The sequence below is a fragment of the Erythranthe guttata genome, chromosome 11 (assembly GCF_056151865.1).
Source record: "Erythranthe guttata isolate IM_541 chromosome 11, IM_541, whole genome shotgun sequence".
Lineage (NCBI taxonomy): Eukaryota > Viridiplantae > Streptophyta > Magnoliopsida > Lamiales > Phrymaceae > Erythranthe > Erythranthe guttata.
Genome location: NC_142543.1, coordinates 18,437,696 through 18,452,345, shown reverse-complemented (window position 1 = coordinate 18,452,345; position 14,650 = coordinate 18,437,696). Strand labels below are relative to the sequence as shown.

At 31.7% G+C, this 14,650-nt stretch overlaps 1 protein-coding gene and 1 non-coding gene across 2 annotated transcripts; both read left to right on the top strand.

Annotated features, from left to right (window-relative positions):
* Positions 1-310: 310 nt before the first annotated feature.
* On the top strand, positions 311-3,493 carry LOC105960896 (E3 ubiquitin-protein ligase At3g02290). The gene is made up of 5 exons (XM_012985106.2): positions 311-463; positions 879-1,194; positions 2,049-2,481; positions 2,578-2,687; positions 3,203-3,493. The coding sequence occupies exons 2-5, from the start codon at positions 1,078-1,080 to the stop codon at positions 3,227-3,229; spliced, it is 687 nt and encodes a 228-aa protein (XP_012840560.1). The 5' UTR covers positions 311-463; positions 879-1,077; the 3' UTR covers positions 3,230-3,493.
* A 294-nt stretch (positions 3,494-3,787) lies between these two features.
* Positions 3,788-3,861, top strand: TRNAI-AAU (transfer RNA isoleucine (anticodon AAU)). The gene has a single exon. It is a non-coding gene; the product is annotated as a tRNA-Ile (tRNA).
* Positions 3,862-14,650: the final 10,789 nt, after the last annotated feature.

Here is a 14,650-nt window from a genome sequence, read left to right as displayed (position 1 = left end):
TAATAACCAAACCCCTTCTCTAATTAACTGTTGATCGAGTTTTTTAACATAAAACATGTACAGTCTATTATACATTCTGTTAAATAGGTGAGAAATAAAATAAAGTATATGAAATCAAATAAGGTTTATTTCGTAAAATAAAAAAAAAATCCGTGAAAAGTCACGCAGTAACGGGTTGGTGTAAGATGAAAACAAACCTCAGGGGGTTTTTGGCAATTTCGAATAGGTGGGGGTATTTTTGTTATTTATCCTAAGTTTAGGGGGACTTTCATAATTTACCTTTTATTTTTATAACCTTTTTCTTTTTCCTTTTCCGGTCCAATTAATTCGTCCTCTTCATTATGTCTGTATATATTTGCAGGAAAAATAAATTGATTTTTATTTTCTTACAAGAAATACACGACTTCTGACCTCGTAAATCCCGGCTCTTGTCTCTGCAGAAGAATCTAACTCCGTGAAATTGGTACTTTAATTTTTCTTCAGTTATCGTTTTTTTTTTTAATTTAATTTAATTTATTTTTTTGGGTTGGGATCAGTTAAGAGCTTCATAATCGGTAATGGGTTTTATCAGATTGACGAATCAACTGCAAAACAAATCATGGGTTTTTTCGTAATTTGTGTTGTGGCGAAAAATATTAGGTGATTACTTCTTGCTTGATTTTGAAGAAAGTTGAATTTCTACGACTGTTCATGACTGGTTATTTACTTTCTGAATTTTTTTTTTTTTTTTTTTAAATTACTTATGTTTTTTGTTTGATTGATGAATACATTATTCCCTTCACTAAATCATGGTAATTATAAATAAATAAAATAAAGTAAAAAAAAAGACTCAATTTTTACCATTCTTGAATTTGTAAATTTAGTTCTTGATTTTGCAGGTGAATACACTTTGTTTCTCTTGTGAGAGAGGGTTGCTTTTTTGTCAAGTTAATTGAGCTTCCGGGAGCTCGGGTTCGATCGTTTTCGATGTTTCTGTAGTTTCATCTGGTTCGATTCAAGAAATTGGGAGAGGGGTAAAAAGGGGCTTTTGAATTTTGAATCGAATTTTTCTAAGTGAATAGGCGAGTTTGATAAACAATGGGTGCTGCTTGTTGCTGTTTGAGGGACGATTTGGAGGATTTCTCTAATCCGAACAGTTCGATTTATAGGAACTGCATTTGCCTTCATTGCTTCGTCCAGGCTTTCTTGCACGTGGTATGTTCTTACATCCTTGAATTCTTGATTCGTTTGTCCGATAATAATAACACGTTATTTCAATAATTGGATGAAGTCCTCATTATATTGGATTTGAAATGTTTAGCTCAAATTCTTCCATTTCAAATACAATTTAAAATTAATGGAGCCTCGTTTGGTTTCCAAAATAGGATTAGCCAAGATAATATTATGAATTATCCAATGGGAAAATTAGAGTTTTCGTCCTTCAAGTTTGCTCCAATTTCACATTTGGTCCCCAATGTTTCAACAATTTAATAGTTTTGATCATTTTTGTGAATTTACCGTTAGTTTTTCAATTAAGACAGTGATGGGAACATGCTTGATTCCATTAGGAACTAACGGAAAATTGACGGAAATGACCGAATAAGTGTTATATTTTTTAAACATGAGGGAGTAAATCTGTTTTTTTGTGAACAAGGAGGACCAAATGTGAATTCGAGGTAAACTTGAGGGACAAACAGTGTAAATTTCCCATTATCCAATCTTACGAAACCCCAATCACACAATTTGATTAGAGGAGTTTCGACACGCAATCCCGTGAAGTTATTTGACTAACCAAACATCAAATTATTTAATTAATCATGACTAACATTACAAACCGAACGAGATCTTGATGTATGCAATATGTTTTATACCTTCGATTCTTGATGTTTTAGTCTAGTAATATTAGTTAGGCCTTGTTTGGGAATCATGATTAGGCTTGATAGACGATATAATCGAGATTTGTTCGGGTTTATAATCAAGCCCATCATAATATAATATAATTAATATATATATATATATATATATATATATATATATATATATCCCAATTTGATTATTCATTTGTGCAGTATACTTCACTATTTCACCGAGGAGAAGAACAACGAGCCTTACCTTCATCGACACAAGTGACGTCATCATCTTTAAACTCCACGTCATCAATCGACAACTCATTAGCCGATATGTACAGGTCTCCGCCAAGACCGTTACCTTACGATGCGGACCCCAGATTTTTTCGTTTGCAGAGAGACGGACTAGTTTCTAGAAGGGAGAAAGGGTCGAGCCATTCGCACGACGAAACCGAACCACTAAGAAGAAACGAAGACGATGAAGAATCCGAATCTGTTAGTACGAAAAATAAATGGGACGAGTTTATTTGCGAAGAAGGGTCCAAAGAATATAATTCGAAATCTTCGTTGAAACTCTCGACTGCCAAACAGGCCTCGGGTTTTTCTCATATTTATACTTCTGAAGATGAAGATGTCTGCCCGACGTGTCTTGAAGGTATTAAATAGTAACTTTTTTTTTTTTCGTTTTATAATTAGTGATGAATTAAATATTATTACGACGGAAAATCCTTTTTCTATTTTCTCGTTGCAGAATATACGACGGAAAATCCGAAAATAGTTACGAGTTGTACGCACCATTTCCATCTCGGTTGTATATATGAGTGGATGGAAAGAAGTGATAACTGCCCCGTCTGTGGCAAGGTAATTAGCATTTTACTCGTGTTCATTATTTGTTTAATATTTTTTTATTTATAAAAATAAATAATTTTTTTTTAACGTAAATTTAGATTTATTTATTTTCCAATTGAAATGACGATCGACTCCCTTCAATTGTTGACCTTTCTAAAGAATCCGAAACTTGTTTCCTAAACGAACGCTAGCATTTGTTTATTCAAATTTTTATTATTTTTATTGCCATGGTATTCTTTTACTATTGGTTTCTAGCTTTTCCGTTAGTTTTGAGAAAAGAATTAAAATATATATATTAAAAAATTTAAACACTTTCTAGTTGGCGATAACTTTTGTGCTTGATGACTCGATTTTTTTCCCTATGCTTTTGCTCGAGATAGTTTTGAATACCTAGCTATCGATTAAATAGTTAGGTCTTATTTGATGTTTGGCTGTTGTTTTGCTTATCGTGAACCAAAGGAGGCTGTATTTTTATTTTTATTTGTAAAATTATTTTTTATTATATATTTTATTGCGTGTATTTGTAGGTGATGGCGTTCGATGAGACGCCCTAGAGTTTTTCTAGTCGTGGATGAAACCATTCACGAAGAAAGTGAATAACAAAGCAGAAAATCGCAAAGTGTAAAAATGTCATTGTATATATCGATTATTATTATTATTATTATTATTACAAGAAGCAAAATGTTGGCTTTTATTGTGCTGGTATTTTCTCGGCGTAACAAATTAAGTTTCGTTATTATGATTGTAATTTTCGAAAATTGCTTCGAGATGCGCTGCTAAATTGAGCTTCTTCATATTGGAGAAAAGTTTTAAACTTATGAAGTTCCACGTAATTTAATTGTACTTGTGTGAATAGTAATTTATGTATTGTGATAAATGTTTGTTTTACTACATATTTTATTGATAAATGCACATTTAACTTCCAGTAATTGCAGGAAAATTAAACCAAGTAATTTATATTTTTTGAGAAGAATTGGAAAAAAATACTTCATAATAATTCAAAATTTAAGATGAAACATGGTTTAACAAAAATCCATCTAGGTACCAGAATTCTCTATTTGTATATTATTCTCTCTATACTTGTAAGTAATAAATTGTAAATAAAACAAAATGGCCCATTAGCTCAGTTGGTTAGAGCGTCGTGCTAATAACGCGAAGGTCGCAGGTTCGAGACCTGCATGGGCCAATATCCATTTTTTCATTTTTTTCAATACTAAATATGCTATTTAATTCCTTTGTTAAATACCATTGAAAATTTCTTTACAATTGCATGTTCTAAAAAACAAATTAATATTTTTATTTACAATTTTATGCGATAGTTTCATATACATTACTTTTTATTTTTTCTTTAGGAAATTTTCGAACAAAAAAATTCGATTTCTTCCGGAATAATTATCTTTGTCCGATTCTGAAATTTTGGAACCCTAATTAAAAGTCATAAATTCGAAACTTAGGAACCCTAATTGTGTCCAATTTGTTCCATGTGTTGAGAATCAAACCGTCCAATTAATTTCATCGACAATCAACGCTAAACCCTCGTTTGGGGTTCCGTCCGGGACTCGAATCGGAGCCGGCAACGACTTCCGTTTCGGCGGCAAAAGCGCACCCATAAAGTATTTTTTTTTATATATGTATCTCCGAATACATATTTTGTCTAATCAATCTCTTGTTCGAATCGAACTTTAACGGTTAACGAACTAAGTTCAGGTGAACTTTCAATAATCAATCATGCACTGAATAAGGAGTAACTTTTTTTTAATATTTGATTTATATTTCATTGAATTTTAGACAAGACACACACATATTGTATCAACTAACAAACTATATATCATGTGTTTATTCAATATTTCAGATTAATCAACAATAATAATAAAAGCTAATAATAATAATCAATGTTTTCTAAACACCAAAGTGTAGGAATAAACTTGAATAAATCCCATGGAACCGTCATGCCGAATATCAAGAATATTGTGCATAAACTTAAATCGGAAGCGTACCTTACTCCGGTGGAATTGATATGAAACGATCATGGATCTTCCAGATCATCATGTACATCCGAACCCGAGAACCCTTTAGACTTCTCTTCGTTTTCTTTATGTCGATGGAATACATAGAGAATGGAATTCGTACATGTGATCCGGGGACCATGACCAATATATATAGATAACCTAATGGGCTATCTTGTGTAATTTTATTTTAGCCCATCACTATAATAAAATTACCCTAATGTCTCTACACATTAAAGGCCCACACCCTATTAGACACATTAAAGCCCAATCCAGATAAACTTTAGTCGATCACTTTAACGGGCTTAACTTTACGTGACAGTCTTGCAACACATAATATTTCACATATAAGTCCAACGTTGGATTAATGTTCCAACAATCTCCCACTTGGACTATATGTGTAACTTTATAATTATAGGTTGCATAAATAAATTTTTGAGCTCAACTTTGCTGTCATTACTGAAGTGTGCCTATAACCAATCTCGTCCATCATTCATGCTAACACTGAATCAAAGGGGCCTTCGTTCACATTAGTCGTAACGGGACCCAACAATGGTCACAATATCAACACAATTGAATGACATAGATTATGATGTGGATGTGTAGCATGGAAATGTCATGCAATGTGACCTTAACATACCTATTTCCAATTGGTCCTCCTTAACGAGATCAAACCTTAACAATCAGAGTGTGAATAAACCAAAACCTTATTTCTGGAGAAATTATCCTAAGAGTATCCTTAATCCGAAATTAACCCAAAAATTGTGTCTACGCCAAAAGAACACATTTATTATAAACTCCCACTAAAACCGAATATCCTTAATTAATATGACACCCATACGAGCAATATGCTCATGAGACCTTTTGGGTGACATCCTTAGTGTGCACACATAATGGAGTTTATATCGACGTATTCTATAGACACCTATCCACTCTGTATATTACAAAATAAGATGCTTTTATAAACTGATTACCGTAGTTAAAAAAAAAAGTTTTGGGTGTTGGCTAAACACTCGTACTTAAATTCTCTTTTAATTAGGTATACATTAAATGGATCTATAATGTACAAGCATCATACAAACTCGAAATCAAAAAACCAAATGATCTCCCAAATGAACTGATTTCGATAAATGAGCATAAATGACCTTATGTTCTCTATAATTACTGTATAATCCTTTTGTTTCTATTCAATGATCCACTTCAAAGGATTATTTAAATATCTGCCTAACTTTATGTACGATTTAGCCGAATGCGTACATACCGAAGTGTGCATATAATTTCCCAAAGCTGACAGCATAGGGAACCTTTTGCATTCTTCCTTACCGTAAGATCTTTATTGGGCATTGAATGAGATGTGCAGGATTATCTCCCACGTATCACATGGTATATACAAACATTAACTTTAATTACCTCACAAATACGAGATAATCATTATGAGTTGTAACACCTTTTAGGGAATCCTAAAACTCTAAAATAGAGTCCGTATTGAGTGAAACTCTAGGTGATTAGACTTTGTTTATAACTTTTTCAACATTGCCTATTGAAATTCAAACGGTCTCAAATATACATTTGTGACCAAATGATTTCACACTTTTGACAATTGATAAGATCCCAAATGTCATTATCATCTTAAGTTTAACTCAATTTAATATTGTATTCTCTTAAGGTTGTTGAGTTTATCTTTAAGGAGCAATTTCCTTCATGTGGGAGAAGACGGTATTTTTATTATTGTCTATAGCAACAAAATGAGAAAAATAAATTCTCTCTTTCATACAACAATGAGTATAACCCTTCCCCCCCTTAAACTCAATATCCTTAAGAGATCTTATACATCCCGTCTTTAAAACCATATGTTGCAGTCTTTAGTGCTTCTCTTAAGATTAGAAGCAAAACCTTACTTGTCATTTAACATACTTTGGAGACTCATATCCTTAAATAACAGATAAAGCGGACATGATTCTGTTACTTTTGGAAAAATCTATTATGATTTCTCTACTGCAACAATGTGCCATTCTATGGGATAGTAGTTAACTGAGTACTTTTAGTCTTTTCTCGTTTATGTCATTTTATTCCTACACATAGTCAAACATGAGCTGACAAAGAATTCAGTTATCCTTTCGGTTTTGAAACAAACCTTATGTTGACTATAGATGTAGAAAGAAAAATCAAACCATATGCACTTTAAAGTTAATAAATCGTAACTTTAGTGCTTAAGCCGAAAGTGAGATTAGACTAATACTGAATGTACTCCTTTATATTTATTTTCTTTCATTAATAATGAAACAAGATTAGTCAAAAACTATACTTGATTCAAACTTGTCGTTTTAATAATAAAACGTATCAAAAGTGCCTTAAGAAATATTCTAGTACTTGCCCTATCAATCTTGATGCCCCGAAAGATTTCTTAAATAGTGCACCAAATGATCTTAATACTTATAATTAGAACGATCATATTCTTTAAGTCCCTTTTACCTTAACCTTAAGGAAACTTTTAATTCCGAAAAAACTAGTTGTTCGTTCTATTTAAAAGATAAAATGAAGATATGTGCACCCTAAATAATAAGTAAATTGTGCTATAAAGCACAAGAACCAAAATTAACGTAACATTGATAGATAATACAGAAGCGGAAGCATGAATTAAATAGAGAACATATACAAGAACACATGCTCACAACTACTATTATGTCATAGAAATATCAAATAGAATCTATGTATGTATGACATAATTAAACGGAATCGGGTTCATTTATCATAAAATACCTAGCCCAATGTTAACATGACGTTATGGACTACTCGTTAACTTTTAAGCGACAACTTTTTATAAATAAATATTGACGGTAAACTATCGTGTCAAACAATAAATCTACCTTAGGGCCAATTTACAGTTCGCATGAAATTCTAATAACCGTCACATATTTATTATATATCAACCACAAAATTCAAATAAAGGTATATTCCATCTCAAGATATCGGGCACTCCATTAATAACTTATCTTTGGACAATGATATTGACTTGTAAGTGATATCTTGGTGTAGTAATCAAACACTGACAATAAGAGCACATCAAATAATAATTCTACCTTAGGGCCAAACTATTATTCACATGCAAAACACCAAATAATCGCCACGCGTTTACCACCACAATATGCACATGCAATTCAGCAAAGTATTGGCCTTCCTTAGGGCCGACACAATACCCACATTATTACATGCACAAAACCTTTTGTATTTTAAAATAAATTAAGTTTCACAGGAGAGCTCACTTAGGCGAGATGCTGCTTCTCTTAATTCATATCAAAATACATAAACCAAACCAATATTTGAATTTTAACTGAATTTAAGCCTTTAGACTTTCTCAAACAATCTTTAGTCAGAGGCCTAATTAAATTACCTTATGAACCCAAATCCCACGTTATTTAGATTTAAAGTCAAAATAAAGTCGACTAGAAATCTTCACTTTATAACCCAAAGATGAGCCTAAACCATCATAAATCATAAAAATTCATATTTATTTGAATTTGAGCTTAAAGTACAAAAATGAGCTCACAAATTCAACCTTATTAGATTTAAAGCCAACAATAAATTTCGGACAAATAAATTCAAATTCTTATGAATTTTCACAAAACAATGAAGACTCAAATTTATAATAAAGTCACGAGTCTACGTGCCAAATATCGATTGGGTCAAAGCTTATTGAGTTATACATGATAACCCATACATATATTGACAAACAACCATTACTTTAATGAGTCAAAACCTATTGAATTATAATAATTCATATCCATAATTTGACTAATTAATCCAAATTTCAATCCAAAAAAAAGACCCGAACTTTAGAAATCTGAAAATTCCCCAAAATAAAATGACTCAGGAAACTAAATTGAAATTCAAACTGAATCTCACTTTATTGACCAAACAAGTTCTTAAAGAGAATTAAAAAAATAATTCACTTATTCATTTGATTCTTCACAATAACTTAAATTCAAGTGGCCCCAAAACCTTTTGTAAAAAACTTAAAATCATTTTTTTTTTTATTTTTTTTTTTATTCCTTACAAAAAATTGCCTTCGCCCCAAAACCACCCCAAAACAAGAAGATCTTTCAAATTAAAGGACTGAATTGAAATTTCAAAAGAAAAGTCTTTTGAGTGAAAAAGGACCTGAGATTCAGAAATACTTAATTTGGGGGTTCAAATATATTTTCTGAATGTAAATCACAGTTTTGAGAGAAACTTTAAAGCTGGGGACTGAAATGCACTTTTCGAAAGCTTGAGGCTGTAATACGGATTTTTCATTATTTCAAATCGACCCGGCTCAAAATCGGGAATAACCAAAATATGGGCCAAATTGAAATAATGCTAAATATCTCAAACTTAAATTAGGGGACCAAATTTGAAATTACAGAAACCCTAACCCTAAATCTGGGGTTAAATTGATATTTTCCGAAACTTCATAAACCTAATTTTCCTTCTCCAGCAAAATCAATCGCCGCAAGATCTCTCTTCAACCTCAAAACCGCTGCCCACCCTTAATACCATAAACCGCCGTCCGCCGCTGCGTTACCCACAAAACAACCATCGCCGGAAATGAGATCCAGACAATCCTCTCGCCGGCGGAGTCCACCGTCGGCGATCCGCTGATCTCCTTTGGCGAATAGCACGACCAATCGTCGCGAAAGACGAGGGACGCGTGAATCTTCTTATTCGCCGCCGGAAATTAAACTATGGTTGTCGGATTTACCCTTTTTTTTTTTTTTTGTTGACTGAATTGAGGTTGATATGATGCTTGAACTGGTGGGTTGCTGACTTTAATGGCGGTGGTAACCTGAACTGAACCGGCGGCAGTGGGCGGTCGGGGAGGTTAGGACTTTCTTGGTGTTGCCGTACGGGTGGCTCGGCCGGGCAAACATTACCGGCTGCCATCCAATAACCACCAAGTTGGAATTTTCAGATTTAAACCCTAATCCTCAGTCCGATTAATGAGTCACCGAATTTTTTTTAATTAACCTTAGTTCGGTAACCTTATTGCCGAAAAACTTTAATCCAAATTATCAAATAAACTTAATCCATGAAAATCAATTTCATGACACAGAATCAATCAAAATAAATAAGAAAAATCTAGATGATTCGAACATGTTCGGCTCTGATACCACTTGTAGGAATAAACTTGAATAAATCCCATGGAACCGTCATGCCGAATATCAAGAATATTGTGCATAAACTTAAATCGGAAGCGTACCTTACTCCGGTGGAATTGATATGAAACGATCATGGATCTTCCAGATCATCATGTACATCCGAACCCGAGAACCCTTTAGACTTCTCTTCGTTTTCTCAGAAAGAATCGTTTTGGATCAAATCAACCCGATGCTCCTCCACCATTGTACTTCATATTTTCAATTATCTCGAGCTGATTTTATTTTTAATTTTTATATTTTTTTTAATTATTATTATTATTATTATTATTATTATTATTATTATTTACTTATATTAATTATAAAAATAAATATTGAAAATTGGAAAATCTTACAACCCGACTCGTGAGCTCATCAACTAAGATGGGCTCGAATTTGAACTCGTCAAAAAGCTCATATTACACATTTCTACATTATCTCGATGAATTGTTGCAAGAACGCGGCTATTTGCAATACTAATAACATTAAATGGAAGACTAAATTAAAATTTCCAATGTACAAGTATACTTAAATATCCTTACTAATTATAAAAAAAAAAAAGAAAAAAAAAAGTCAAAATGATGCAATTACCATAAAACTCAAAAAAACCACAAAAACTCTCACAATTCCATCGTCTCCATCTTCCAAAACCCATAAGAAAAATTCTTCTTCCACCTCCATAGATCCACAAATAAAAATTAAAAACCCTCAAAACTCAACAAACCTTACAAAAAGGGCAAGTGTGGAGTCAAAAGAAATCAAGATAGAAGAATAGAAGAAGTCAATAATGTATGCATTTATGTGTTTTCTAGCTATTCTATCGTTTTAAAAAAAAATTGCGCAGACCTCTTCGACATTTATAGGTCGAAATTGGTAGTTAAAAATCCGCACTAAGGGCATCTCCAATGGAGTAAGCAAATCGGGTCTCCAAATTAGAATTTGGAGACCCGTATAGAGACCCGGTGGAATCTTAGAGTCTCTAAAAAATAAAATCTCACAGTAGAGGGCTGTATAATTTTGAGTTCCTAAACAAAGTCCCATAAAATACACATGAATCTCCAAACAAAGTCCTACTAAGTTTCTTGTTGGTGTTGAATTTTCTTCTATAATTTCTATATTTTGAAGCCTAATGGAGTTGCTTACTCCATTAGAGATGCCCTACGATCTCGATTTTTTTGCACCAAACTCGATATAACCAACATGTCAATTTGGTTTACGGTGTCGCTTTGTAGCATGTATTTTTTACATCTTGATGTCGATTATAAACAATTTCAACTTTAATTGTTTTTTTCTTATTTTCTTTTTTAAGATTGAATAAACTAAGGAGCTTGCGGCGGCGGAGGTACTTGGAAGGCGAGTTTGCGGCGGCGGAATCACACAAAAAACATAACAATTGCACTGGGGGGGGTGTTATTTTTTTCTTGTTTTACAAAATACTTGTTCTATTATTTGGTCTTGTAGAACAAATAAAAGGTAATGTACTAATGGACATACTTTTTCATTTCATCTTAATAAAATAGAAATTTTTGTGGTTTTTTTTTAATTTGGTCTTACACTTATTGAAACTAGTATTGCGACTAGCCACGATCTTATTGCAATCAGCTCGGTAAATTGGTACACCAAACCCTCGGATTATAATTGTAAGCTAATAGCACAGACCACCTATGTTATTACTAATTGTCAAAAAAAAAAGAGTTTGGTGTTAAAATATTAACAAGAACTCATCTATGCTGTGTTTTTCAAAGTAGATCGAGACCCTTATTTTGAAGTTATTATTAACTTATATGAAATGAATAAACTACTCTTAACAGAAATATTATAATAAATAAAAAATAAAAAATAAAAAATAAAAAATAAAAAATAAAAAACAAAAAGACAGCAAAAAGAATTACAACAAGGGAAGAATGAGAGTGAGGAAAGCTACCGAGAGAAATGGGTTGTTGCGATAATGGCCATAGTTCGTCGGAACGGTGCAGTGCATTGTTGTGGGTACTGCCTAGGGGTGATAAACGAGGCGAGCCGGCTCGACAAAGGCTCGAACTCGAGCTCGTGTTTTTTGAACTCGAGCTCGAGCTCGAACCCAAATTTAGTTGTTTGACAGCTCGCGAGCCGGCTCGCGAGCTGCCTTCTTTTTCGTTTTTTTTTTTATTTTATATATATTATATTTTTATTGTTATTCTTATTATTATTATTATTATTATTATTATTATTATTATTATTATTATTATTATTATTATTATTATTATTATTATTATTATTATTATTATTATTATTATTATTATTATTATTATTATTATTATTATTATTAACTAAATAATAAATAGTTTATAATAATAAATATTTCTAGTATTTAAATAGAAACAAATCTATATTACTTAAATAATTAATAATAATATACAATAATTATTAGAAATAGGGGGGTTTATTTTTTTCTTGTTTTGCAAAATACTTGTTCTGTTATTTGGTTTTGTAGAACAAATAAAAGGTAATGTACTAATGGACATACTTTTTCATTTCATCTCAATAAATAGAAATTTTTGTGGGTTTTTTTTTTAATTTGGTCTTATACTTATTGAAATTAGTTTTGCGACTAGCCGCGACCTAATTGCAATCAGCTCGGTAAATTGGTACATCGAGCCCTCAGATTATAATTGTAAGCTAATAGCACAGACCACCTATGTTATTACTAATTGTCAAAAAAAAAGAGTTTGGTGTTAAAAAATTAACAAGAACTCCTCTATGCGGTGTTTTTCAAAGTAGATCGACCCTAAATTTGAAGTTATTATTGATTTATATGAAATGAATAAACTACTCTTAAGAGAAATATTATAATAAATAAAAAATAAAAAACAAAAAGACCGCAAAAAGAATTACAACAAGGGAAGAATGAGAGTGAGGAAAGCTACCGAGAGAAATGGTTTGTTGCGATAATGGCCATGGTTCGTAGGAACGGTGCAGTGCATTGTTGTGGGTACTGCTTAGGGGTGGTAAACGAGCTGAGCCGGCTCGACAAAGGCTCGAACTCGAGTTTGAGCTCGTGTTTTTCGAGCTCGAGCTCGAACCCAAATTTAGTTGTTTGACAGCTCGCGAGCCGGCTCGCGAGCTGCCTTCTTTTTCGTTATTTTTTTTTTAATTTTATATATATTATATTATTATTATTATTATTATTATTATTATTATTATTATTATTATTATTATTATTATTGTTGTTGTTATTATTATTATTATTATTATTATTATTATTATTATTATTATTATTATTATTATTATTATTATTATTATTATTATTATTATTATTATTATTATTATTATTATTATTATTATTATTATTATTATTAACTAAATAGTAAATAGTCTATAATAATAAATATTTCAGTATTTAAATAAAAACAAATCTATATTACTTACAAAATTAATAATAATATAGAATATTATAATAATAGTAGAAATTTTTTTAAAAATATAACTAGAGTTCATTATTTATTTTATAATTTTTTTTATTTTCCTATAAATATTTTTTGATAAAAAATTGAATGATTTTAATAAAAAAAATTAAATAATAAAAAAAATTAAAAAAAATTATTAAATGAGACCGAGCTCGAGCTCGTCAAAATTGGCTCGAGCTCGGGCTCGAGCCAAAAGAATTGGCTCGATGAGCTCGAGCTCGAGCTCGGCAACATGGACTCGAGCTCGAGCTCGAGCTGGCCAAAATAACTGAGCTCGGCTCGTTCCCACCCCTAGACCTTTTTATTTCCATTGCAACAGTGTGCCTATGTCGCAGGCGGAATGGACAAGTTTTAATTAAAATGCTAAAAGGTAGAATTTGTTTCAAATATATTTTTAATGCCAACATTACAATACAATAATGTGAAGAAAAACAATTATTAAAAATTAAAATATAAAAATTACAACAATCTTGTATTAACATTATGAAATTGCATGCAATATTAATACTAAATAGAACGTCGAGTTGGTCCAAAGTTTTCAAGATTATCTCTTTGAGTATCACCGGTAAATGTGACTCAAATTATCCATATTGAGGCTCATTTGATACATGAGATGAATCGGTATGCACAGATGCTTTATGATTATGATGATAGTACCCAAATCTTTGATATCCACTATTGTCAGAAAATACATAATTGACCTCGTGATATCTGGCATTTATGCTTCTAGAAGACCCGCTATCATATCGAATGTCACCTGTATATAAAGACTCACGGTATATATTATGCACCGAATCGTAGTAACTATCAAAATCACTACATATATCGTCATCATATCACCTAGGCTCCTCTTCATCAAAAGCTAGCTTTCGACTTTCCCTCATGGCATTCTGTAATTGCTTCTTCGTGATTGTTGATAAATGTTTTTTGTGTGCGTATTGAGAACCTTATTCATCATCATTCTCGTTGGTATCAAAGTCATGAATATTCCTATTTTCTTCCTAAATGGACATTATAATTGTTCCTTTTTTTTTGTTTTTTTTTCCATTATTGCTCTAGTTGCTTCAGAATCATGAAAATGTTTTCACAACATTACCAAAAAAAAAATCAGACCTATTCTACATGCCTCTACTTCTCCAGACACATGAGCGATGTATTGTTTCACCCACTTGTAATTACTACATAACGGAATTTACATTTAATTTTCTTCCGACTATTACCAATTTTCAACTGATTGTTTGGACCCATTCTACATGATTGTGGAAAAAGTGTGCAATTAAACGTCAATACTAATTTTGCTATTGCTGCTAATTTTGGTATTGCTTAAATATATGTTAATATTTTAATCTTAT

Bases quoted from the DNA above. Each gene is read 5' to 3' on its own strand.
- LOC105960896 (XM_012985106.2), top strand. From the start codon at position 1,078: ATGGGTGCTGCTTGTTGCTGTTTGAGGGACGATTTGGAGGATTTCTCT. The intron at 2,482-2,577 runs GTATTAAATAGT...TTCTCGTTGCAG, and splicing joins CTGCCCGACGTGTCTTGAAG to AATATACGACGGAAAATCCG. The intron at 2,688-3,202 runs GTAATTAGCATT...GTGTATTTGTAG, and splicing joins ACTGCCCCGTCTGTGGCAAG to GTGATGGCGTTCGATGAGAC.